Source organism: Schistocerca americana, chromosome 1 (assembly GCF_021461395.2).
Source record: "Schistocerca americana isolate TAMUIC-IGC-003095 chromosome 1, iqSchAmer2.1, whole genome shotgun sequence".
Lineage (NCBI taxonomy): Eukaryota > Metazoa > Arthropoda > Insecta > Orthoptera > Acrididae > Schistocerca > Schistocerca americana.
In genome coordinates this window covers 880954633-880981834 of record NC_060119.1, presented here as the reverse complement: position 1 = coordinate 880981834, position 27202 = coordinate 880954633, and the positions used below count along the sequence as shown (strand labels likewise).

The 27202-nt window shown below is 43.9% G+C and overlaps 1 protein-coding gene across 1 annotated transcript in view; it reads left to right on the top strand.

Annotated features, from left to right (window-relative positions):
• The window catches only part of LOC124614330 (cadherin-87A), a 698834-nt gene that overhangs the window by 365774 nt on the left and 305858 nt on the right, over positions 1-27202 (top strand). Inside the window, exon 3 of the mRNA XM_047142934.1 lies at positions 27046-27115. Within this exon, the coding sequence (XP_046998890.1) occupies positions 27088-27115 (28 nt within the window). The 5' untranslated portion in view covers positions 27046-27087. The remainder of the gene's footprint in view (positions 1-27045; positions 27116-27202) is intronic.

Genomic DNA, 27202 nt, shown 5'->3' with positions numbered 1-27202 from the left:
CCGCTGCAACGGCCTTCTTGCCGTATTTGGGTAGCGTGTCTTCAGGAATCGAAGGGACCCATAATAAATACGATGTTAAATGCGTTTTTCGTCCACCGGCAAAATTGAGGAACTTGTCATGTTCAGTCAAAGACGATATTTGGCCTTAGAAAATGCGTTTATAAAATCCTTCGACAGCGTGGAAGTCTTATATTGGGCACTATGTCACACAGTGGAAGAACGTAGCGCTGAATACCACTGACACATACGCCTGGGCCAGCCTGACGAATCAACTGTGGCGGAACACTGCCTGAACCAGGGCATCGCATGTTCCATGAAGTTTTATCCTCAGAGTCAGTACTCTGAGATTGGATTTTTAAGGCCAAACATTTTTACATATTTGTACGGCAGACAATTGTATCAACAGGAAGGTAGAGTTTCAACTAAACACTGCCTGGAGTCCAGCACTGGCCGCCTTTACGCTGAAACGGGAGAAACAAGAATCTCCAATTTCTGACCCGACGCAGAGCGCTGCCGAGAATTAAGTCAGCTTTTAACTAAAGCAGCATCCGCCAGCACAGTGATTGCCCACCACGAACGCGCAGAAGGCCTCTCTTAGGCTCCCGACAGGGGGCGCTACTGTATTAGCGTTCCTTTAATCCAACCGTGAGCGCCTAGTCCAAGCACGCATAATTCCTGCTCTTGGGGCCCTATTCTATATCGTTCATACCGATCAGTGCTGTAGGTTAGTCTCAGCAGTGAAGTCATTTTCGGTTCTTTATCCGAATTTCCTATTCAGTAAGGTTCTGAGACCTGTTACCTATTTCCGAGAGTGTGGTCAGACAGCAATCTAAGAGCACAACGTAAATTACTGTGAATGAAACTAACAGCAATCGTCTTTATACTCTAGCTTGTCACACGTATTTATCTACAATCGAATCGTTAACAACAATAGACAGAGATGAAAGGTTACCGCCACAATATTTTCAGCCTATACTACAATATATGACACATTTTGATTCATCGGATGCACGTTATAAACTACAACGAACTTCTATAGCTGCACTCGCCACACGCTCTTGAAAAGGCGATTTTTTAAATTTTGTTGTTATGAACCAAATCGTTGATGTATCATAGAGGGAAATAGGCTACTTCATCATTTGGATCTCAAGGAGCGAGCTATAACCACATTCTATGCATCTTGTTATTCTTTGACACTCTCTTAAACAATTTTCCGGGTTCATGGAGATGTGTTCCGTCTATGCAACTACTTGAAGGCAGTTAAATCCCATACGTGTTTTGCTTCTTTTATTTGTGAAGCATCGTCACGAATAAAGGAAGCGAAACGCGTATGACAATAAACAAACTGCCTTCTATTAGTTACATAGACGGAACGTACCTCCATGAAATTTGAAGCCACTAACTGGCTACGGAAAACAGAAAAAGCTGACGAATTTTTCGGGTATTTCTACAGATGTATTTGTATAATGTGGCACTGCACTCCGTTCCTAACTCATATTCCGAAATGTAAAATCCAAAACAAGACGTCGATGTGAATGAGAATAAAATGACATAATGTGACATTTACGACAGTTCCCAGAACACAGTCAATATTCTATCGTTATCATGCATTCATGGAAGTCCATCGTCAGCGAAATTTGAACAGTATTACGTACTCCAACCACACTTTTCGGTATTGTGAAGAATGGTGTGCTACTGCGGTGCGCATGCGCTGATCTGAGGTAGATTGCTTCCCATTGGTTGGCGCAAGGAGAACTGACAACAGCGTTTCGGTTCCCTAGGACCGTTCGGCATCGCTTTCGAAATGCTTACTGAATAACTGGGGCTCTGTTTCGAAAAAAAGACCGTTCGGTGCGCTCGCGTACCGAACCGATCGGTAAAATGGCGGAAGATACGCCGAGTATCACCAGTCACGTTTAGCATTTGTGAACACAGGAACAGCCATCACCTGAAGACGTCGAACAGTTGTCTCGATGAAATGTTGTGGGACTTGCACAGTGTTATCTGGTGACATACATGCAAAGTGTATTTGCAACAGATCCATCAGGAAGGCCTAAAATAAACTACAAATATTCTATTGTGCATCTGTTTATGTCAGTTGGGACAAAATCTGTAATAATGGTGAAATTTTCGCTCAGAGTATTCGCAGTGGAAATGTTGTATTGTTTAGTTTTATTTGGAGTTCTAGAGATGCCATGAGCAAATAGATCACAGGTAATGAACACAGAACAAGTACACTGGACTACAAACGAGTACTGTGCCTCTCACATAAGAACCCCTTGCTTAGCGTGTATGGCGACAGCAGTCTACTTTTGATGTGGTGAGAAGTCTGAAGTGAGGCTGACGACTTTCGAAAAGTACGGCAGAGTAGTAGAGCTTCAGGTAGACCCTCATGCCTCATCATCTTTAATGTGACTGTACAGATCTATACAGATATCATCACTCTGCAGTGAGGTGTGCACTGATTTGAAACTTCCTGTCGGATTAAAACTGTATGTTGAACCAAGACTTGAACTCGTGAACTTTGCCTTTTGCGGACACATGCTGTACCAGCTGAGCTATCCAAACACGATTCAAGATACGGCTTCACTTTGGTAGTACCCCTCTCCTACACATTAAACTGCAGAGTGCAAACCGCGCGACTGCTACGGTCGCAGGTTCGAATCCTGCCTCGGGCATGGACGTGTGTGATGTCCTTAGGTTAGTTAGGTTTAAGTAGTTCTAAGTTCTAGGGGACTGATGACCACAGCTGTTAAGTCCCATAGTGCTCAGAGCCATTTGAACCATTTTGCAGAGTGCAAATTCACTGCCGGCCGGAGTGGCCGAGGGGTTCTAGGCGCTACAGTTTGGAACCGCACGACCGATACGGTCGCAGGTTCGAATCCTACCTCGGACATGGATGTGTGTGATGTCCTTAGGTTAGTTAGGTTTAAGTAGTTCTAAGTTCTAGGGGACTTATGACCACAGCAATTAAGTCCCATAGTGCTCAGAGCCATTTGAACCATTTTTGCAAATTCATTCGGGAAAGATCCGTAAGATTGTGGCTCAGCTATTTCTTCGCAACGTCCTTCCTTCGAGGAGACCCGTCCGGATAGCCGCGCGTATTAGAGTACGTACATCTACATCGATACTCTGCAATCCACCTTACGGCGCGTGGCGGAGGATACGCCGTGCCGCTACTACTCATTTCCTTTCCTCTTCCACTCGCAGATAGAACAAGGGAAAAACAACAGTCTATATGCCTCCGTATGAGCCCTAATTTCTCGTATCTTATCTTTGGGGGCCTTACTTCCAATGTATGTTGTACCCAACACAATCGTTCCGCAGTCAGCTTCAAATGCCGGTTCTCTAAATTTTCTAAACATTGGTTTCCAAAGAGAACGTCACCTTCCCTCCAGCGATTTCCATTTCAGTTCCCGAAGCATCTCCGTAACACTTGCATGTTGTTCGAACCTACTAGTAACAAATCTGGCAGCCCGCCTCGGAACTGCTTCGATGTCGTCCTTCAATCCGACCTGATACGGCTCCCAAACTCTCGAGCAGTACACAAGAATAGGTCGCACTAACGTCCTACATGCGGTCTCAATTAATTGAAGTCGACCATTTGCCTTTCCTACCGCACTACTCACATGTTCGTTCCATTTCATATAGCTTTGCAACGTTACGCCCAGATATTTAAACGAAATGACTGTGTCAAGCAGGACATTGCTACTGCTCTGTCCGAAAATTATTCACCTGTTTTTCCTACTCATCCGCTATAACTTACATTTTCCTACATTTAGAGCTAGTTGCCATTCATCATGCCAACTAGAAAGTTTGTCCAAGTCATCTAGTAGCCTCCTACAGTCACTCAACTTCGGCATCTTATTGTACACCACAGCATCATCAGCTAACAACAGCAGATTGCTTCCCACCTTGTCCGCCAAATCATTTATGTATATAGAAAATAATAGCGGTCCTATCACACATACCTGGTGCACTCCCGACGATCCCCTAGTCTGTGATGAACACTCGCCGTCGAGGACAACGTACTGGGTTCTGTTACTTAAGAAGTCTTCGAGCCACTCACATACCTGTCAACCTATTCCATATCCTTGTACCTTCTTTAACAGACTGCTATGGGACAGGGGTAGCGTCTCTGATTCATAATCAAAACGTCTTCGGTCCCGGGTTCGATCCCCGCCACTGCCTAAATTTTGATAAATAATCAGTATTGGCGGCAGAAGACTTCCAGCATAACAAGTCAGCCTCATTCTGCCAACGGCCTTGTCAAAGATGGCGGAGGAGCGGATAGAGGTTCAGGGCACTCTCTTGTCCTAGGGGTGGGAAATTGCCCCTAAAGGCGGAAGAATCAGCAATGATCAATGACATGAGGACGCAGAAGGCAATGGAAACCACTGCATTAAAGACACGTAACGTGTATCCACAGGACATGTGGCCTGTAATTGAAGAAGTGTCATGATGATCTCTCCCCCATTCGGATCCCCGGGAGGGGACTGCCAAGGGGGAGGTTACCATGAGAAAAAGATTGAATAATCAACGAAAGGATAACGTTCTACGAGTCGGGGCGTGGAATGTCAGAAACTTGAACGTGGTAGGGAAACTAGAAAAATCTTAAAAGGGAAATGCAAAGGCTCAATCTGGATGTAGTAGGGGTCAGTGAAGTGAAGTGGAAGGAAGACAAGGATTTCTGGTCAGATCAGTATAGGGTAATATCAACAGCAGCAGAAAATTGTATAACAGGTGTAGGATTCATTATGAATAGGAAGGTAGGGCAGAGGGTGTGTTACTTTGAACAGTTCAGTGACCGGGTTGTTCTAATCAGAATCGACAGCAGACCAACACCGACAACGATAGTTCAGGTATACATGCCGACGTCGCAAGCTGAAGATGAACAGATAGAGAAAGTGTATGAGGATATTGAAAGGGTAATACAGTATGTAAAGGGGGACGAAAATCTAATAGTCATGGGCGACTGGAATGCAGTTGTAGGGGAAGGAGCAGAAGAAAAGAATATGGGCTTGGGACAAGGAATGAAAGAGGAGAAAGACTAATTGAGTTCCGTAACAAGTTTCAGCTAGTAATAGCGAATACCCTGTTCAAGAATTACAAGAGGAGGAGGTATACTTGGAAAAGGCCGGGAGATACGGGAAGATTTCAATTAGATTACATCATGGTCAGACAGAGATTCCGAAATCAGATACTGGATTGTAAGGCGTACCTAGGAGCAGATATAGACTCAGATCACAATATAGCAGTGATGAAGATTAGGCTGAAGTTCAAGACATTAGTCAGGAAGAATCAATACACAAAGAAGTGGGATACGGAAGTACTAAGGAATGACGAGATACGTTTGCAGTTCTCTAACGCTATAGATACAGCAATAAGGAATAGCGCAGTAGGCAGTACAGTTGAAGAGGAATGGACATCTCTAAAAAGGGCCATCACGGAAGTTGGGAAGGAAAACATAGGAACAAAGAAGGTAGCTGCGAAGAAACCATGGGTAACAGAAGAAATACTTCAGTTGATTGGTGAAAGGAGGAAGTACAAACATGTTCCGGGAAAATCAGGAATACAGAAATACAAGTCGCTGAGGAATGAAATAAATAGGAAGTGCAGGGCAGCTAAGACGAAATGGCTACAGGAAAAATGTGAAGACATCGAAAAAGATATGACTGTCGGAAGGACAGACTCAGCATACAGGAAAGTCAAAACAACCTTTGGTGACATTAAAAGCAACGGTGGTAACATTAAGAGTGCAACGGGAATTCCACTGTTAAATGCAGAGGAGAGAGCAGATAGGTGGAAAGAATACATTGAAAGCCTCTATGAGAGTGAAGATTTGTCTGATGTGATAGAAGAAGAAACAGGAGTCGATTTAGAAGAGATAGGGGATTCAGTATTAGAATCGGAATTTAAAAGAGCTTTGGAGGACTTACGGTCAAATGGTTCAAATGGCTCTGAGCACTATGGTACTTAACATCTGAGGTCATTAGCCCCTAGAACTTAGAACTACTTCAACCTAACTAACCTAAGGACATCACACACATCCATGCCCGAGGCAGGATTCGAACCTGCGACCGTACGGTCGCGCGGTTCCAGACTGACGCGCTTAAAACCGCTCGGCCACACCGGCCGGCGGACTTACGGTCAAATAAGGCAGAAGGGATAGATAACATTCCATCAGAATTTTTAAAATCATTGGGGGAAGTGGCAACAAAACGAATATTCACGTTGGTGTGTAGAATATATGAGTCTGGCGATATACCATCTGACTTTCGGAAAAGCATCATCCACACAATTCCGAAGACGGCAAGAGCTGACAAGTGCGAGAATTATCGCACAATCAGCTTAACAGTTCATGCATCGAAGCTGCTTACAAGAATAATATACAGAAGAATGGAAAAGAAAATTGAGAATGCGCTAGGTGACGATCAGTTTGGCTTTAGGAAAAGTAAAGGGACGAGAGAGGCAATTCTGACGTTACCGCTAATAATGGAAGCACGGCTAAAGAAAAATCAAGACACTTTCATAGGATTTGTCGACCTGGAAAAAGCGTTCGACAATATAAAATGGTGCAAGCTGTTCGAGATTCTGAAAAAAGTTGGGGTAAGCTATAGGGAGAGACGGGTCATATACAATATGTACAACAACCAAGTGGGAATAATAAGATTGGACGATCAAGAACGAGGTGCTCGTATTAAGAAGGGTGTAAGACAAGGCTGTAGCCTTTCGCCCCTACTCTTCAATCTGTACATCGAGGAAGCAATGATGGAAATAAAAGAAAGGTTCAGGAGTGGAATTAAAATACAAGGTGAAAGGATATCAATGATACGATTCGCTGATGACATTGCTATCCTGAGTGAAAGTGAAGAAGAATTAAATGATCTGCTGAACGGAATGAACAGTCTAATGAGTACACAGTATGGTTTGAGAGTAAATCAGAGAAAGACGAAGGTAATGAGAAGTAGTAGAAATGAGAACAGCGAGAAACTTAACATCAGGATTGAAGGTCACGAAGTCAATAAAGTTAAGGAATTCTGCTACCTAGGCAGTAAAATAACCAATGACGGACGGAGCAAGGAGGACATCAAAAGCAGACTCGCTATGGCAAAAAAGGCATTCCTGGCCAAGTGAAGTCTACTAATATCAAATAACGGCCTTAATTTGAGGAAGAAATTTCTGAGGATGTACGTCTGGAGTACAGTATTGTGTGGTAGTGAAACATGGACAGTGGGAAAACCGGAACAGAAGAGAATCGAACCATTTGAGATGTGGTGCTATAGACGAATGTTGAAAATTAGGTGGACTGATAAGGTAAGGAATGAGGAGGTTCTACGCAGAATCGGAGAGGAAAGGAATATGTGGAAAACACTGATAAGGAGAAGGGACAGGATGATAGGACATCTGCTAAGACATGAGGGAATGACTGACTTCCATGGTACTAGAGGGAGCTGTAGAGGGCAAAAACTGTAGAGGAAGACAGAGATTGGAATACGTCAAGCAAATAATTGAGGACGTAGGTTGCAAGTGCTACTCTGAGATGAAGAGGTTAGCACAGGAAAGGAATTCGTGGCGGGCCGCATCAAACCAGTCAGTAGACTGATAAAAAAAAAAAAAAAAAAAAAAAAAAAAAATGGGACACTGTGTCAAACGCTTTCCGGAAATCTAGAAATTTGGAATCTGCCTGTTTGACCTTCATCCATAGTTCGTAGTGCGTGATAAAGGGCAAGCTGAGTTCGCATGAGAGATACTTTCTAAAACCATTCATGGACATAATCTTCTCGCTCAAGAAAATTTGTTATATTTCAGCGGAGAATACGTTCAAGGATACTGCAGCAAACCGATGTAAGGGATATTGGTCTGTAATTTTGCGGGTCCGTTCTTTCTTCCCTTCCTATAGTCACTTGAGCATACAACTACTGTCACCGTCACACTTTAGTAAAACATCTGGCAGAGAACCCGAGAAACTTCTGGTCCTATGTAAAATCGATGGGTGAGTCTAAGGCTGCCATCCTGTCACTTGTTGACCAGTCTGGTGTGGCAGTTGAAGATATCAAAACGAAATCCGGAGTTTCTAATGTCGCATTCGGGAAATCGTTCACGTGGGAGAATCGTACAAACAAACCGCCATTTGACCATCGAACAGACTCCCTTATCGACAACACAGTACTGAGCATCCCTGGTACAGAGAAACAACCGAAAGAGTTGAAAGCAAATCAGTCACCAGGTCCGGATGAAATCCCAATTCGGTTTTTCAAAGAGTACTCTACGACATTGGCTCCTTACTTGACTTGCATTTATCGTGAATCTCTCGACCAGCGCAAAGTCCTTTGCGAGTGTGTCTGTCTTCAGCTGCCAGAGACTGTGATCATGTGTGTGTGAGTAGCGTTTGCGCGCGCGCGCGCGCGCGCGCGCGCGTGTGTGTGTGTGTGTGTGTGTGTGTGTGTCTTATTTATTTTCGACTAAGGCCTTGTTGACCGAAAGCTCAGTTTCCAACAGCCTTTTTTTGCGCCTGTGACTTAGCATCTCCGCTGGTAAGTAGCAACTATCCTTCTCATGATATTGTTACATTTCATCCTGGATTTTCCGTTGTTTAATATTAATGCTGAAAGATTCATAAGACACATTTCAAATAAATTCTAAGCGTGAACGTAGAATCGTGAAATGTAATCTTTCACGGCTAGAAATGTCATACTTATTAAAATATGCTAGACTTGGTGAGTTGGTCGAATGAGTTCCTTGGAGAAACATAGCGTTTTGCTATTATCTGCGAAGGACATCTTCAAGAGGTTTAGTAGCTTCAACGAAGATTCGTTTCACATACTGCTGTTTTCCGAAGGAAAAGTATGTCCATTACAGATGGGACGAAACGTTAAGTTTCGCCATGAAATGACCACAACCATTGCACAACAGCATGGAATATTTTAATATCTATAAATTTAGAATATTCATCTAAAGCTGCGTTTATGTGTAATATTTGAGGTGTAATACACTAATCTGACTCAAATTCGACAAATTTCTTACTTAGCTGCATTTATTTTTTATTTTTTATTTACATATAGAAACAATTGCATTCAGATGCAATTTTCTCTTATTTCTCAAGACGTTAGGTAGCTGTAGGTTGCCGGCCGTGGAGGCCGTGCGGTTCTAGGCACTTCAGTCCGGAACCGCGTGACTGCACGGTCGCAGGTTCGAATCCTGCCTCGGGCATGGATGTGTGTGATGTCCTTAGGTTAGTTGGGTTTAAGTAGTTCTAGGGGACTGATGACCTCAGATGTTTAGTCGCATAGTGCTGTAGGTTAAAGATGATCTTGTAGAACTCGTAAGGTGCCTCTTACGTGAGGAAAACATTTTTACCAGTTTTAATAAATTATTGTCTCTTATTGATGTATTCACGATAGTTATGAAGTGCTGTAGTCCGTAGCCGGCCATGAGTCGGAGAGCATTTCCCACGCGGGCTGGCTAGGTGACGAAGCGACCATATGTCGCCCGTAGTGAGGTGGGGCTTGGCGCTGGACCTTAGCAACAAGCGTCAGCCTGGGAAATATACATGACGGGAAGTACCGCCAGCTTGGCGCCAAAGTCACCGATTTTGTTTATTTATATTTAATAATTAAAGTCACTTATGACAACATGAATACTAGGAGGAGCTTCTGGATGTTTAAAACTATTTATCATAATTTTGCGTCGTTAAAATTCACACCCGTTCATTAACAAATGCATATATTAGTAAGTACGAACTTGATCAGAAATCCACGAACTATGACGAAACTAGTAAGAGATACGGCCTGAGCGCCAAAGTCGGTAGTCGGCGTTAAGAGCTCTTCCTGTCGTGTTCGATGGTAGCCATGCTCTCGGTTACGAGTAGTTTGTGACAACAGTGTTTCATTATTGATCTAAAAGGAATAAAAGTGATATTACGGCATTCTGAATGTTAATTTAGAGTAAATGGATACCCGAAAGTTGATTGACATCAATTTCAGATAATTAGCTTCCACCGACAGAGACATCCAATGCGCCAATCAAGAATCTGCACGGGACGACATTACCGAGAGCTGCACCGCGCACAGGTAGGAGGAAATCCTACGACGCGACGCACCAAGGCGGATCAAGGAAGGTCCGACTTACACTCGCAAATTCCGGTTGGAAATGCTGACCAGTCATACTGTACGTCACATATACCACCCTCTACGGACTCGCGGCTAAGCTGGGTAATAATAGTATCAGTTTAGAAGCGAGGGGATCTTGCAAACTACGTATCTTTTTTTGCTTTCATTTTCTAAAATCAACGTTTTCATTTTATTTGGAGCCAGAACAATTCATTTACATTGTACTACAACTGCTGTGTAGTCAGTTATGGTAAGACATGTATACTATTACACATGAATCTCGTGCATAGCTAACTGGTAGTCGTATTATAGTTAATTGATTTCACCACTTTTGAATGTTTGTTCTGGAGTATAAAAACTATTAATGTTCTTTTACTTGTGCAGCGGTTTTAATTTTTGTATGATCTATTCTGACTGGACAACGAAATGTCAGCGAAAGAGTTTGCAACGTGCAAAGTCTCCCGTAGTCTTTGTATTAAAAGTGTGTTGTGATCCATCTTCCGTGCTTGAAAAGATTGTTTTCGAAGCATGACAATAGTGTGCTTTGTTTTACCATCAAGATGGAAGTGAGCTCCTTGCGTGGTGATGTTTTGTATTAGAATGAGTAAATGAGAGTATTCGCTTTTTGAGGGTTAATTAGTATTTTTCACTTCGTTCGTCAGCACCAACAGCTGATTACACTACTTTGATTAATCATGTTAGACACTTTATCGCCGGCCGAAGTGGCCGTGCGGTTAAAGGCGCTGCAGTCTGGGACCGCAAGACCGCTACGGTCGCAGGTTCGAATCCTGCCTCGGGCATGGATGTTTGTGATGTCCTTAGGTTAGTTAGGTTTAACTAGTTCTAAGTTCTAGGGGACTAATGACCTCAGAAGTTGAGTCCCATAGTGCTCAGAGCCATTTGAACCAGCCAACACTTTATCAGATACAATTGTTTCATCATTTTACTTGCAACACTCAGGTCTTTCTCGCACCCTCTATATATTGTCCCAAATGTTAATTTAGCAATGTTTTTGCGCGCCCTTCTGAGTTATCTGTCATCGATCCCTTTGCTTCTGCAGTCGATACACGCTGAGCTGACGTCATTTCCCTCGGATGCGTCCTCCTGCGTCACACGCCGAAATCACGTGGACAACCGCAGTGGTTTGCGAGAAAGAAAGTAACAAAACATGCACCTTTCACGTGAACCTCGGAGGAGCTTAATACTCCTAAACAATTTCTTTACTGTCTTATTATAATGAAAAAACTGCATCAGAGGTGCACCGAGTTCATAGGCAACCTAAGATATTCGTTTACAAATAAACAATTGTAATCAGTAAATGTGAATGTATGCTTTCCCGGCGTATACAGCTGGCGAAGAGTTCTCGGGCTTCCAGCCAGGTGGCGGTGTCTTCAAACTGCGACGTTTCGACGAGTATGTCACTCGTCGAAACGTCGCGGTTTGAAGACACCGCCACCCGGCTGGAAGCCCGAGAACTTTTCGCCAATTGTAATCAGCTGTGCATCAATAAAAATGTGAGGTGATATTTGAGACAAGATAATTTACAGAACCTGTTAAAAACTAAACGGCAGGTCGAGTTACGAATACAAGGCTCAATTGCGGCGAGTCATTTATGGTTTCGCTGTTACTTCTCGGATCAGGTACCTGGTGCCCTTGTTAGTAACACGCCTCTTGTGTATCGAATTTCCTTGCCGTACAGGTGCGGATTTCGCTGAAAGCTTTTGTTCCCCAGCACAATGGCGAACCGCAGCTCGCCGTCCTGAGCTCAACAGCGGCCGCTTGCAACAAAGGAGAACAGCCATAGCTACTGCGTAGTCGCTAGCTGGTTGGTTGGCGAGCAGCTCTATCTGTCAGCCAGACCGCTCTTTGTGACGCTGCCGAGCTGTGTCTGCGGCGCTGTTTATTTGCCGAGCGGGGATCGCTAACAAGCTGACACGTGGATAGCCCAGACAATAAGCGGCGCTTCACGGTGTCCGTACCAGGTCAAGGGAGAGGACTCTATTCGAAACTCCTATCTGTACTTCATAATAACACAGCCCGATGCTCAAACCTAAATTTAAGTAGTATATGTGGCTGTATAATCACGTGGTGACCTAATCTCGTTATGTTATAATGAACAAACGTGTCAGATACAATTGTTGTACTTTGTAAGCATTCACTTGAGCACGAACAACTGCTACAATTCCGCACTGTATTGATAATGACCTGACACAGGTCGAAATCTGATCTCCGTTGTGACTATAAATGTCATATTAAAGCAACTTAATTCTACGACTGATTGCTGCTCTATCTAACCCAAACTTAAGTGTGTTAGTCAAGAATGATTAATTCCATATCTGTCATTCCGAGGTGAAATTAATGAAATTAAATGTACTGTCTAACTCAAAATCATATTCACGCTCTGCACCTTTACCACAGCGCACAAAAAGCAGGATCCAGAAAATTAAATGAACGTCTGTCTCTAACATTAACCCTTTAAATGACTCTGGTTAGTATACACTGATGGAAAAAAATTGCAACGCCAGGAAGGAGTTGTACGATGTAAACGAAAGCTGGTTGGCGTGTTTCTACACCTGAAAGATTATATCTACTCCGTTTCGAGCCAGTAACATAAGAATGGCGCTGGAAGAACTCCATGAAGATGCAAATCATGTTTGCTTTAAATACACGCTATAACGGTCGTGAGCATTAGTTGCCTTTGAGATTTATTTATTTTTATTTATTTATCTTTTTTTTGCATATAGTCACCAAATGGTGGCTTTTGCAAACGTCATAGCATTTTTATACCATTTTTGTACAAACAGTACGAATTTGCAATTCACATGTACAAGAAGCCACTTACGGGTGATGCACTTTGCAATATATGGTACAGTAGTTCATAATGCAACATACAGTTGTTACATAGCATAGGTATTTGAATTTACCGCGTGTTGTTACAAAAATAATATATATAACAATTGCCTCAGAACAGTGCATCGTATAGATAGAAGAGTTAGGCCTACATTTAAGAATAGCTACATTTTATTATCAGTATTCATTCAGTGAACACAAACATTTGAGAGTTAAGAATGATTTTAATACCCTTTTGAATACTTTACCTCTGTGGCATCTTATAGCACTTGGCAGTTTGTTAAACCATATCTGCTCATTAATCCAAGGACAATGATGTGTTGTCTTTAGTTTCTGTTTCTGAAGAAGCAATCTTTTTGTCTTGTGTTATGGGTATGCGCATCAGACCACTTAGTTTCATTATTTTTATGGTCCACAAAGAATGTACAGATACAAGGAATATACTGTTAGATATTTATGTTGTACAAAAGTTGCCCTACAGGAATCTCTGTATACTAGTCGATGCATGGTCCTGATTGCTTTTTCTCAGTGTTATGATTCTGTTCATGTGTCTATCAGCAACGCATCCCCATACCTCTATTCCATAATTAATGTATGCAAATATTGTCCCATAATAAGCAGTTTTTAATGTTTGTTCAGAGACTAATTTTGATAGTTTGCTAATTAAGTGCAGTGAACTGCTGATTTTATTGCATACAAAATTGATAGACGTGGTGAATGGATATCAGTCACGAATGCCTTTAAGGCGACAATACCTCACTGAGTTGGAACAAGGGCGTGTAATAATGCTACGAGAAGCTGGGTGTTCCATCATGCAGAAAGACTTGGTAGGAATGTAGCCATTGTACATGACTGCTGGCAGCAGGGTCACAAGAATTTACGGTCGCAAGAAGACCGCGCTCCGAACGGCCACGTGACGCTACCGAAAGGGAAGACCATCGTGTTCGGTGTACGGCTCTAGCGCGTCTTGCTGCATCACAAGCAGTGAACTGAGCAGCAGTTGGCACCACAGTGACACAAAGAACTGTTACAAATCGCTTACTTCAAGGACAGCTCCCAGCCAGACGCTGTGTAGGGTGCATTCCACTGACCACAAAGCCGCTGTTAGCGACTTCAGTGATGTCAACGAGAGTTCATTGGAGGGCAGGATGGAGGAAAGCCGCTGTGTGCGACTTCAGTGATATCAAACGAGAGTTCATTGGAGGGCAGGGTGGGGACCAAGTGTGTTTTCTGCCTCGGCGCCAGTGACCGTTGTGTACAGGTTAGAAATGCGAGGGCCTGCAACCAACCTGTCTTTGTCCTTTACACACTGGACCGACGCATGGAGTTATTGCCTGGGGTGCGATTTCGTATGACAACAGGAGCACTCTGGTCGTTATGCCACGCACCCTGACTGCAAATTTGTTCGTCAGTCTGGTGATTCGACATGTTGTGCTGCCATTCATGAACGGCTTTCAAAAAATTGTTCAAATGGCTCTAAGCGCTATGGGACTTAACATCTGAGGTCATCAGTCCCGTAGACTTAGAACTACTTAAACCTAACTAACCTAAGGACATCACACACATCCATGACCGAGGCAGGATTCGAACCTGCGACCGTAGCAGCAGCGCGATTCCGGACTGAAGCGCCTAGAACCGCTCGGCCACATCGGCCAGCTACGAACAGTTTTCTAGGGGGTGTTTGCCAACAGGATAAGGCTTGCCAACATACCGCTGTTGTAACTCAATATGCACTACAGAGTATCGACATGTTACCTTGGCCTACTCAGTCACCAGATACGTCTCTATTCTAGATGGCAGAGGAACAAACTGAAGTTTTGAGTCATTCCTTTTCGAGTGCTCGGATGGCCTAACTACTTTGACTTGAAATGCGAGTCGCATTGTTCCAATAGTGCTCCAACATATAAGTGCAACTTGTAGCGCGGGCGCAATTACATTTTCGTTTAACAGGAGGAAGAAAGTGTAGGGGTTAACTGCAGTAAAGTGTCTCAACAGCCGCAATTAAAAATTAACTCGAAAACTGCGATTATGGTTCCACATATTTAAGAAAATTTAAAATTGTGCCGGACCTGGGCTCGAATCAGGAATTACCACTTGTCGGGAGCGGTCGCCTTAATCACTTTTTGCCGGCCGAAGTGGCCGTGCGGTTAAAGGCGCTGCAGTCTGGAACCGCAAGACCGCTACGGTCGCAGGTTCGAATCCTGCCTCGGGCATGGATGTTTGTGATGTCCTTAGGTTAGTTAGGTTTAACTAGTTCTAAGTTCTATGGGACTAATGACCTCAGCAGTTGAGTCCCATAGTGCTCAGAGCCATTTTCTTAATCACTTTGGCTACCCAAGCACGCTTCCAGGAGCGGCAAATCTCTATTTAGGGGTTAAGATCTAGGTCACTGGCGTTCTCCCTCAGTTGATCAAAAGTGAGGAGAGGGAAGCACGTATGGCCTTTTTCAAGGAACCACCCTTGAAATTCTATGAAGTAATTCAGAAAAATTGTGGAAATCCCAATTGACCGTGTATGCGCGAGAATTTTCAAGTCATATGAGTTAGAACACATACAGTACTGGCCATTAAACTTGCAAAACCAGGAAAGCGGCTTGAAAGAAACGGTAAACTGGCGAGAAGTGTTCCACATGCTTGGATATGCAAATAATTAGCGTTCAACGCAATCACACAAAGGAGTAGGGGAAACGTCATTTATATTCCGTACAAAAAGAAAGATTACGAAGCAGGACACCTTAATGGACATTGAGACGAAATGTGGAGCACCACCTACCGTCAGTATGGCGACAATTATTTGCGGCTTCTATTGACACGGCAGCAGAGGCAGGTGTGGCATCAATGATACGGCCAGTCAGAAAGCTGGATACAAGAGTCGCATCACGTCACACACATCGGACAAGCTCCAGGCTCCGTACAGCATCTCGACGGATGTGTCCAGATTACATTGGTCATCGTCATATCCGTCCAGTGCACTAGCATAATGGTATAAGGTGCCTTTTGGTACACAACGGGATCGCCTCTGGTTCGCACAGCTTTGTAAATTGGACAGCAGCATTTACATTCCTGCCATGTTAAGGCCGGTTGCTGTAACATATCTTCGAGGTCTTTAATATCATATCATCGAAGTCTTTCATCAACAACGTCTGTTGCCCGCGCTATTCTGATCTACCTCGATGCAGAGGGTGATAGACTCTTGTCCTATCTTCCGGTCTCTCACCTCTTGATAACGTCTGGTCGTGGCACGAAACCATTCGTCACCCTTAACGAATATTGAACTCTGGGACAGAGTTGAAGCAGCGTGGAATGGCGAACCAATGTCTATCATCCAAGCTCAGTTCGACTCGACACGCAGGCGCGTTAGAGCTTTTGTTGCTCCTAGAGATTGCTGCTCTGCCTACTATACTTCACACTCCATATCATCTACAAATTTTAAAAATGGTTCAAATGGCTCTAAGCACTATGGGACTTAACATCTGAGGTCATCAGTCCCCTAGACTTAGAACTACTTAAACCTAACCCATCCATGCCCGAGGCAGGATTCGAACCTGCAACCGTAGCAGCAGAGTGGTTCCGGACCGAGGGGCCTAGAACCGCTCGGCCACAACGGCCGGCATCTACAAATTTAATCATCTTTTTTTCCTACTGTGCCGATTCAATAAATAATGTGTTTCATGACGTACGCATTGCGCGGACTTCGTCATTTTTAACATTAATTGAAAATCATGCCCGCCATTATAAATTACAGTTCTGGTTCCTGGCTGTTTATGTTGTTGTCTTATTCTCAGGGGTATGATGGTCTCGGACATTTTTCTATACGAAGAAACATAATATATTTAGGTTTATCGAATTGGTGGCTTGCTAGCTACGAAATAAAACAATTTTTTCATTGAATCCGCTGTATATTTAAACTTTCAGATGCTTCGTTCACAAAGATAACACGACTTCCACATTCAGATAACGTTTAAATGTTCACAAAAGCTACTGATTGCAACCAGTAAACACCGACCGGTCTACCTTAAAATCCAGCGCAACTCCGCGTTTACAACTCGACATGCCAAGTGCGAGCATCAGGGCCAAATATTCTATTATATATGCAAGTGAAAGAATTCAGTGATTGTGACAGATACGCAATAGAAATGTTTAACATTGTTCTTACATAAATTCGTATTTACGTATTATGAAGTTTCCTTTAATATTTATGCAGATAGCTTTATAAGTTTAGGAAATTTAGGTTCTAGTCAAGTTAATAACGTGTGTTAAATATGTATTGAATGAAATGGCAGTTTACAAGCTGTAAGAATTGTTTTATTCAAAAAATGGTTCAAATGGCTCTGAGCACTATGGAACTAAACATCTGAGGTCATCAGTCTCCTAGAACTTAGAACTACTTAAACCTAACTAACCTAAGGACATCACACACATCCATGCCCGAGGCAGGATTCGAAGCTGAGACCGTAGTGGTCGCGCGGTTCCAGACTGAAGCGCCTAGAACCGCTCGGCCACACCGGGCGACAATTGTTTTATACAAAGTTTCTATTTGAATTTGTATGAAGAGATCGGTACCGGATGGTATCGTAGATTTCATAATATGCGTAAGGCTTGATTACATCACAATAAGCACGATAAATAAAAATTCGTTATTTGCTTTTTTTCCTGGTATTGCGCTATTAATAGACAGTAGTGTATTATACGATTATCTTGTCTTCATATTCCTTTCGTGGAGGCTGTCCTGGTACGGCGGTTCTCTGCGAGCCAGGCACCACGTCCAGCACTCGTCGGTGCTCGCGCAGCGTTAGCTGTCTTCTTTGCAGCGCGCTGTCCCTATTAGGGCAGGGAAAATACGAGTGTGGAACGGTAACTAACACAGTTCCGCCGCTGGCGCCCCGTACGTCCGGAGCGCAATGCGGCGCATAAAGCGAAGTAACACGGCAGAGCGCCGCACGTGCGTCCCCGTCTGCGCCGCCGTACGGAAATTGCAAATTAGCCGGCGCTGTGCTGGCGTGGGTGCGGGCTGTCGCGATAGCGGCCGCTCTGCCCGCTGCCCGCCTGGCTGCGCGCAGCTATCTGTACGACCACACCCGCACTCCGTCCCCCGTACCGCCCCTCTCTACTCCGATCGGCAGTGGCGACCTGTCACCATACTACAAATGGTTCTCCCAACACGGACTGAGACCTGATAGTCAAGGGAAGGCAGGATTAGGTTACGATTGTGGACGGGGCCGTAATCAGTCACTATTGGTTGCCTTTTACAGTTACACACAATTTATTTTAAACTAGTTATTCCAGACTCAACAATAAATAAAATACCACACTTTATTAATGAAGGAACAAACAACTGTGCAAATAACAGAGTTTTCAGTGAGCTACAATTTAGCAAATCACCAGTAAATAGCGCGGGATTAGCCGAGCGGTCTCAGGCGCTACAGTCATGGACTGTGCGGCTGGTCCCGGCGGAGGTTCGAGTCCTCCCTCGGGCATGGGTGTGTGTGTTTGTACTTACGATAATTTAGGTTAAGTAGTGTGTAAGCTTAGGGACTGATGACCTTAGCAGATAAGTCCCATAAGATTTCACACACATTTAAACATTTTTGAACCATTAAATACTGTTGTTGTTGTTGTGGTCTTCAGTCCTGAGACTGGTTTGATGCAGCTCTCCATGCTACTCTATCTTGTGCAAGTTTCTTCATCCCCCAGTACCTACTGCAACCTACATCCTTCTGAATCTGCTTAGTGTATTCATCTCTTGGTCTCCCTCTACGATTTTTACCCTCCACGCTGCCCTCCAATACTAAATTGGTGATCCCTTGATGCCTCACAACATGTCCTACCAACCGATCCCTTCTTCTAGTCAAGTTGAGCCACAAACTTCTCCCCAATCCTATTCAGTACTTCCTCATTAGTTATGTAATCTACCCATCTAATCTTCAGCATTCTTCTGTAGCACCACATTTCAAAAGCTTCTATTCTCTTCTTGTCCAAACTATTTATCGTCCATGTTTCACTTCCATACATCGCTACACTCCATACAAATACTTTCAGAAATGACTTCCTGACACTTAAATCTATAATCGATGTTAACAAATTTCTCTTCTTCAGAAACGCTTTCCTTGCCATTGCTAGTCTACATTTTATATCCTCTCTACTTCGACCATCATCAGTTATTTTGCTCCCCAAATAACAAAACTCCTTTACTACTTTAAGCGTCTCATTTCCTAATCTAATTCCCTCAGCATCACCCGACTTAATTCGACTACATTCCATCACCCTCGTATTAAATGCTGATACAACAGATAATGTTTTAGAAACAAGACACTGTGATCTGGCCTTACACGCTGCAACTTACAAATTACAGGTATTGAAATATTAAAGACAAGTCGCCACAAACACAGAAGAAGGCATCAGACGCCAGGAATGGCAGTAAATAAGATTTTAAAGGTTACTATGTAAAAACAAATACTAAATTAGAATTTTAAGGCAAGTGACCACAATCACAGCTGAAGAGCTTACACGTCAGAAATGGCAATAATATAAAAAATTTAGAAACCTGCTGTAAAACAAATACAATAGCAAAGACTAATTGAGAAAACAAGTAACTGATCACCAAACGGGTGAGATAAGATGATGGTAAACTTTGTAACACAAGGGGCTACAGACGGTGCTCCAGGACTGGACCTCTGAGAAGGTCCGGCAACAAACACTTTCGCGAGTGCATTCACTTCACAAGATGGTAATTCAGAGTAGTGGCAGTCTAACGAATGACTAATGACAGTCTTGCTGAAGCTGCCAGGTTCCGATAAACCAAATGCAAAGATGGAACAATATGCGAAAGCCGGAACGCAGTAAATAGTAATAAGAAGTCGATGAAAGCTAATCAGATCCGCCTTCCCCAAGCACTCCACTCGCTGTTCTTCGCCCCGGCGACACTACGAGCAGCAACACGAACCCAAGTCGCTGGAGAATCGCGAGAAATCACAATGGTGGAGGTTTCTCTACTTGGACTGAAATGCACTCACCTTAAAGCTTGCTGGGTCCGGTTTACTAGGGGGTCGTGCACCCTCGTGACCACAGCCCTTCCATCCGGCAGTCCATGCGTGCCGCCAGCGGTCCCGGCGTGTTCGCACACTGCGCGGACCTGGCTCCTCCTGAGTCCCCAACCAATCACACGACCCGGCAAAACAACGACGTCGCCCCAAAGATAGGGCAACAGTTACTACATATCGATAACAGCCGTTGCTGCCACTAACGGACAAGCAAAGCTTGCGAAACCGAGTGGCGCCAGTCAACATGAGAAGAAGACAAACAACCGCAACAATGCCAACTAAACGATACCGTGTGTCCCCCAGCAGAGGGAGGAAACCTACAAACAGCACCAACGTGAGCCGCAGCACAGCTCACGGATTGTTTGCCAAGAGCTGCGACTTCTTGACAGTATGTTCGACGGACAAAATTCGCTATCTGATAAAAAACATCCGAACATCCCTATATGGTGCGGAATTAACGACTGGGTGTCACGAGAGGCGATCCGACTAGTGTAAAAAAAGTCGGTAGAGAAGCAGTATGTGCAGAATGAGTCGGGCAGGAGAGCTCAGTGACCTCGAGCGTGGAATAATCATTCATTGGATGTCACCTGACTAAATAGATGTCAGGGACATTGCAACCCTCCTAAAGCCAACCAAGTCAACTATTGGTGATGTGATTGTTGTGGTGTCAACGTTAGATACCACGCTAGAGGTTGCGATGATCGATAGCCGTCCAGCACTTGCAACCTCTCTGGTCTCGCCGGCGCTTGCAGCGCCGCCGTATGACACAAGCAGAGACTTGCAGATCGCACCGGCCGAGTCAGCGACAGGTCGTAAGCGAAGTCAGATTAGAATAGCCTTCAGCTCGGTAGGTTCGCGGCCTGTAGTTCCCGCATGTATTACGCACGTAATACCAGAATCGGTTGTTTGTAGATGACGCTGTCGTTTATCGACTAATAAAGTCATCAGAAGATCAAAACAAACTGCAAAACGATTTAGAAAAAACGGTGCGAAAAGTGGCAGTTGACCCTAAATAACGAAAAGTGTGAGTTCATCCACATGAGTGCTAAAAAGGCCGGTCGCGGTGGCCGTGCGGTTCTAGGCACTTCAGTCCGGGACCGCGTGACTGCTACGGTCGCAGGTTCGAATCGTGCCTCGGGCATGGATGTGTTTGATGTCCTTAGGTTAGTTAGGTTTAAGTAGTTCTAAGTTCTAGGGGACTGATGACCTCAGATGTTGAGAGCCATTTGAACCATCTGAAGTGCTAAAAGGAATCCATTAAACTTCGGTTACACGATAAATCAGTCTAATCTAAAAGCCGTAAATTCCACTAAATACCTAGTAATTACAATAACGAACAGCTTAAATAGGAAAGAACACATAGAAAATGTTGTGGGGAAGGCTAACCAAAGACAGCGTTTCATTGGCAGGACAATTTAGAAAATGTAACAGACCTACTAAGGAGACTGCTTACACTACGCTTGTCCGACCTCTTTTAGAATACTGCTGCGCGGTGTGGGATCCTTACCAGATAGGACTGACGGAGTACATCGAAGAAGTTCAAAGAAAGGCAGCACGTTTTGTATTATCACGAAATATGGGAGACAGGATTTGGGATGGACATCATTAACAGAAAGGCGTTTTCCGTTGCGACGGAATCTTCTCACGAAACTTCTATCAACAACTTTCTCATTAAAAGAAAGGCGTTTTTCGTTGCGACGGAATCTTCTCACGAAATTCCAGTTGCCAACTTTCTCCTCCGAGTGCGAAAATATTTCTGTTGACACCGACCTACATAGGGAGGAACGATCACCACGATAAAATAAGGGAAATCAGAGCTCGTACGGAAAGATATAGGTGTTCATTCTTTCCGCGCGCTATACGAGATTGGAATAATAGAGAATTGTGAAGGTGGTTCGATGAACGCTGTGCCAGGCACTTAAATGTGATTTGCAGAGTATCCATGTAGATGTAGATGTGTTATCTTCCATTCTGGAGCCCGCATCTCGTGGTCGTGCGGTAGCGTTCTCGCTTCCCACGCCCGGGTTCCCGGGTTCGATTCCCGGCGGGGTCAGGGATTTTCTCTGCCTCGTGATGGCTGGGTGTTGTGTGATGTCCTTAGGTTAGTTAGGTTTAAGTAGTTCTAAGTTCTAGGGGACTGATGACCATAGAAGTTAAGTCCCATAGTGCTCAGAGCCATTTCCATTCTGGAAACATCCCCCAGGCTGTGGCTAAGCCATGTCTCCGCAGTATCCTTTCTTTCAGGAGTGCTAGTTCTGCAAGGTTCGCAGGAGAGCTTCTGTAAAGTTTGGAAGGTAGGAGACGAGATACTGGCAGAAGTAAAGCTGTGAGTACCGGGTGGGAGTCGTGCTTCGGTAGCTCAGATGGTAGAGCACTTGCCCGCGAAAGGCAAAGGTCCCGAGTTCGAGTCTCGGTCGGGCACACAGTTTTAATCTGCCAAGAAGTTTCATGTGTTATCTTGCTTGTTGTATAAAACAGTTAATTTGTTAATGAGTCATTTGTGTTCAAGAAAGATAGTTGTTATTAGGTATGTTCCTGGAGTGCTGTAGCAGGACAAAGTTAAGTAATAGTTATTTACTAAAGTGTTCCAGTACTAATTATTATAGAATGTTCCAAATTCCTACAACCACCCCACTCGTGCTAGCCTCTATCATCTCACTGCAAATTCCAGGGGCACCGGTCGAAAAGCATCCTGCATTTGTGTGAGTTCGTGACATGCTGCCATCGACCTTCACGTCAGTTGAGAAGCGGAAACGCGAAGAAACATCATAACAAAACCTAGACCGGACCGACCGCACGTACTGACGGACAGAAACTGTCGAGCATTTCGGAAGACGGATTGTTAAAAATTGCGTGAAATGAACGGAAGGAATCACTCAGGAGTTCCAAAGTACTTCCAGCAGTCTAGTTACCACAATGAATGAGCGTAAGGAGTAAATGAGCATAAGGAGTAAATGCTAGGCGATGCTTGATATAGCAGAAAAAGCGTCGACAATTAACTCTGGATGACTGGAAACTAGTGATTCGGTGTAGTGAATCCCATAAAACTGCGGCACTTCGATGGAAGGGCTTGGGTCTGGCGAATTCCTGAAGAACGTTGCCTGCCATCGTGTGCAGTGCCAAAAGCGGGGTACGTGGCAGTAATGTTGCAGTAGGGGTTGTTTTGCGTGGTCAGGGTGCGGTGTCGTTATTGCGCTTAAAGAAAACGCTAAATGAACACATTTTACAGAATACTGCGTACTGTAGAGGAACAGTTCGGAGACAATGATTATGTCAGCATGACAATACACTCCGTCACAAAGCAGCATCTGTGAGGAAGTGGTACGTGGTCAGTAACGTTCCTGAAATGGATTGGCCTTCCTAGGATCCCGACCTGAACCCACCTGTGGGATGAGTTAGAGCGTTCACTTCGCTCCAGACCCTAGCGTTCAACATACTACCTTCTCCGCTTTCGGCTCCTGAGGACGACTGGGCTGCCAGTCCTCAACAGACATCAGACACATTGAAAGTGTCTGCAGCAGAGTTCAAATAGTCATAAGGGCAAAATGTTGACGCTCTCAATACGTCGACTATGTCCGTATAACATTCGTCGAAAACTGTTTCTGCCGTGTCCATAATAAATAATGTCATTTTTGTTTTACTCCGAGTAAATTTATTTTATTGACAGTTACCACACGTTCTGATGTAGTCCTCGACATCTTTTGTCATTTCCTTCCTCGAGCCATATCTCTTTAGCGATCCGGTGTTCGGTTAATTACTTGATTTCTACCCAGTGGATTGTCGTGTACTTCCTTTCTAATGTTGGCATTCCGTTTCTCGCTTAGATCTGCATGGTCTTCACTTATTTCATTAGTCTCTGTTATTACTTGTATGGGCTCTTGGTTTTTCCGTTACCTATACCTGTCCATCACTTTCGCATTCTACTTAATGCATCCACATTGGCATTCAGTCTACCTGGTTTGTATATAATACTGTATGAATATTCTTCTAGTTTCAGTCCCCGTTTTAATAAACCTGAAGAGGGGTCATTCAGACTTAAAATCCAGGTTCATGGCTTATGGTCTGTAACGATTGTGAACTTCTTTCTGTACACATATGGTCGAAGTTGTTTCGTTGCCCATACTAACGCCAAACACTGCAGCTCGGTGGCTGAACAGTTTCCATCTGCTTTATTGGATGGCCTCCCTAGACACATATGCTATTTGTAAGCCGCTTCTGACCTTGCCTTGTGATAATATCACATCAAGTGCCAGTTCACGTGCGTCCATCACAATAAAAAAAAATATATTTCTCAAAGTCAGGATACTGAGGTATGCGGGGACGATTAACTTCTCCTTTAGTTCTTCAAATGCATCTTGCTGTTTGCTTTCCCACTCATAATTTTTGGTGTGCTTTAGCGACTTATGCAGAGACGCTGCAATTTTACTGAAATCTTTTAGCAAGTTACTGTAGTATCCTAGGTAAACTTAAGTATCCTTTCCATCCTTTCTTTGTCTTTGGTAGTGGAAATCTCTTCGACTTGTCTTCATTGCACCCATCCGATTGTACTCGTGTAGCAATTATTCTATGTCCTAAAAATATTACTTCCTTCCTTAAAAATTCACACTTGTATGGCTGCAACTTCCGACAATGTTCCCTGAGTCGGTCGAAAATCTCTCATAATTTATCATAAGGCTCTCATGAACAACTTCCGTGACAGATAATATCGTCCACATATACCAAGCACTTTGTTCCCCGTAATACTGACAGTTCAACATTCATTAGTCTCTGAAACGTACTTGGTGCCCCTTTTAAAGTCACCGGCATCCTCTTGTACTCATAGTTCTGGTAATTAGCTCTAAATGCAGTTTTCTCCCTGTCCTGGAGTCCATTAGTATTGGTGGTATCCGATGGCAAATCCAATATGGAAAAATACTTTGCTTTTCCTAGCTGGGATTGGAAATGCCTCCCCAACTCAAATATCTTTTATTTTACGATATAAAATCATCAGACTGTATTTGACTTTCCCACTTGCATCTACCGGGTGATCAAAAAGTCAGTTTAAATTTGAAAACTTAATAAACCACGGAATAATGTAGATAGAGAGGTAAAAATTGACACACATGCTTATTAGAAAAAAAAAACAAAGTTCACAAAATGTCCGACAGATGGCGCTGGACAGCAAAACGTCAGTGACTGCGCATGACAATCGTGTATAAAAGGAGCTGTAATGAGAGAGAGAGAGACTCAGATGCGCCAGCAGTCGCAGCATGTTGACGTTATCTGAAAAGGCGCTTTTAGTGAAGCTGTACCACGGGTTGTTTGGACGTTAGACCCCTTAGTGGCCGACCGAGCACAAGGCGTAATGCTGCTGAGACAGTTCAGGAAGAAATGGAGACTGTAGCGGGTTCGTCTATGCACGGGGAAGTCAGCGTTCGTGCAGTCGGACGCCGCACCAGCATTCCATACACTACTGTTCGGTTGGCACTTAGGCGTACCCTCCGATGCTATCCGTACAAAAACCATCGGCATCATGAACTGTTACCTGGCGATTTAGTGAAGCGGAGGGCATATGCGGTGTGGGCGTTTCAAAAGATGGCGGAAGATGACGATTGGTTGAGTAACGTGTTATGGATCGACGAAGCTCATTTCACGCTCCGAGGGTCCGTCAACGCCCACAACTGCAGAATTTAGGCTTTCGAAAATCCTAGAACTGTCGTGGAAACTCCATTGCACGACAAGAAGTCACGGTATGGGTTTGATTTACCACATCTACCGTTATCGGGCCTTTTTTCTTCGAGGAAATGCGTCATTCTTGTTTTGTAACTGCTACCGTGACGGGTGAGAGGTAGGTCGATATGTTAGAGAATCGCATTATCCCCAGCCTGGCTGATAAACACCTTCTGGAATGTACAATGTTTATGCAGGATGGCGCTCCACCCCATATTGCTAGACGCGTGAAAGATCTCTTGCGCGCGTCATTTGGTGACGATCGTGTGCTCAGCCGCCACTTTCGTCATGCTTGGCCTCCCAGGTACCCAGACCTCAGTCCGTGCGATTATTGGCTTTGGGGTTACCTGAAGTCGCAAGTGTATCGTGATCGACCGACATCTCTAGGGATGCTGAAAGACAACATCCGACGCCAATGCCTCACCATAACTCCGGACATGCTTTGCAGTGCTGTTCACAACATTGTTCCTCGACTACAGCTATTGTTGAGGAATGATGGTGGACATATTGAGCATTTTCTGTAAAAAACATCATCTTTGCTTTGTCTTACTTTGTTATGCTAATTATTGTTATTCTGATCAGATGAAGCGCCATCTGTCGGACTTGTTTGAACTTTTGTATTTTTTTGGTTCTAATAAAGCCCCATGTCATTCCAAGCATGTGTGTCAATTTGTACCTCTCTATCTACATTATTCCGTTATTTATTCAGTTTTCAAATTTATACTGACTTTTTGATCACCCGGTACATACTTTCTTCCGACGGCTTTTTGGATGCGGTAGCTTTTTTCTGTTGTTACAAAGTTGTTGAGATGATTACTGTGTTTTAGTATCTGGAGGCTTTCTTCTATGCCATTAGGGTGATGGTTGTTTTCACTTAGGTGCTATCCTAATGTGGAGTGTATGATGTCGCTTTTCATTGCTCTTAAATATTCGGTTTATCTTATTCTGAAATTCTACGTGTCTTTCCGATCTATGTTAAAAACAGTCTTTGCAGATTAGCTGCTACGTGCCTGCTTTGTTGAATTTATCTATTGTGGTGTTGTATATTTGTAATCTTTTCATGAACAACAAAATAAAAATCCACTGAGGACGTCACAGCCATGGTGAAAGGTGATTGGCTATTAAATCAAAACAATAGTTGTGTATTAGCCTCGTTATTTCCTCCGAACTATTTGACGTGGTTGCGGTTTTAAGTACCTCAGTTGACGGAGCCAGTACGGCAACTTATTAATGAGCTGTTTGATTTGTTGTCGTAATATTCTACATCGCCAGTGAACATGTGCATTGCTGCGTGTAACTGCTGTGCTGACTTACCGGATCTTTTGTGTGTTGCAGGCGCGGTGGCGCACTCCCGCCCAGACAGAAGAGGATCACCCAATGACGTGGCTTCTGGCAGCCTTTGAACGTAAGTACCGCAGCTGGGCGCAAGACACGACTGATATGCTTGATTTTGAGCTTATCATTCCAGAATCGGGATAGCTCCACCAAGTTT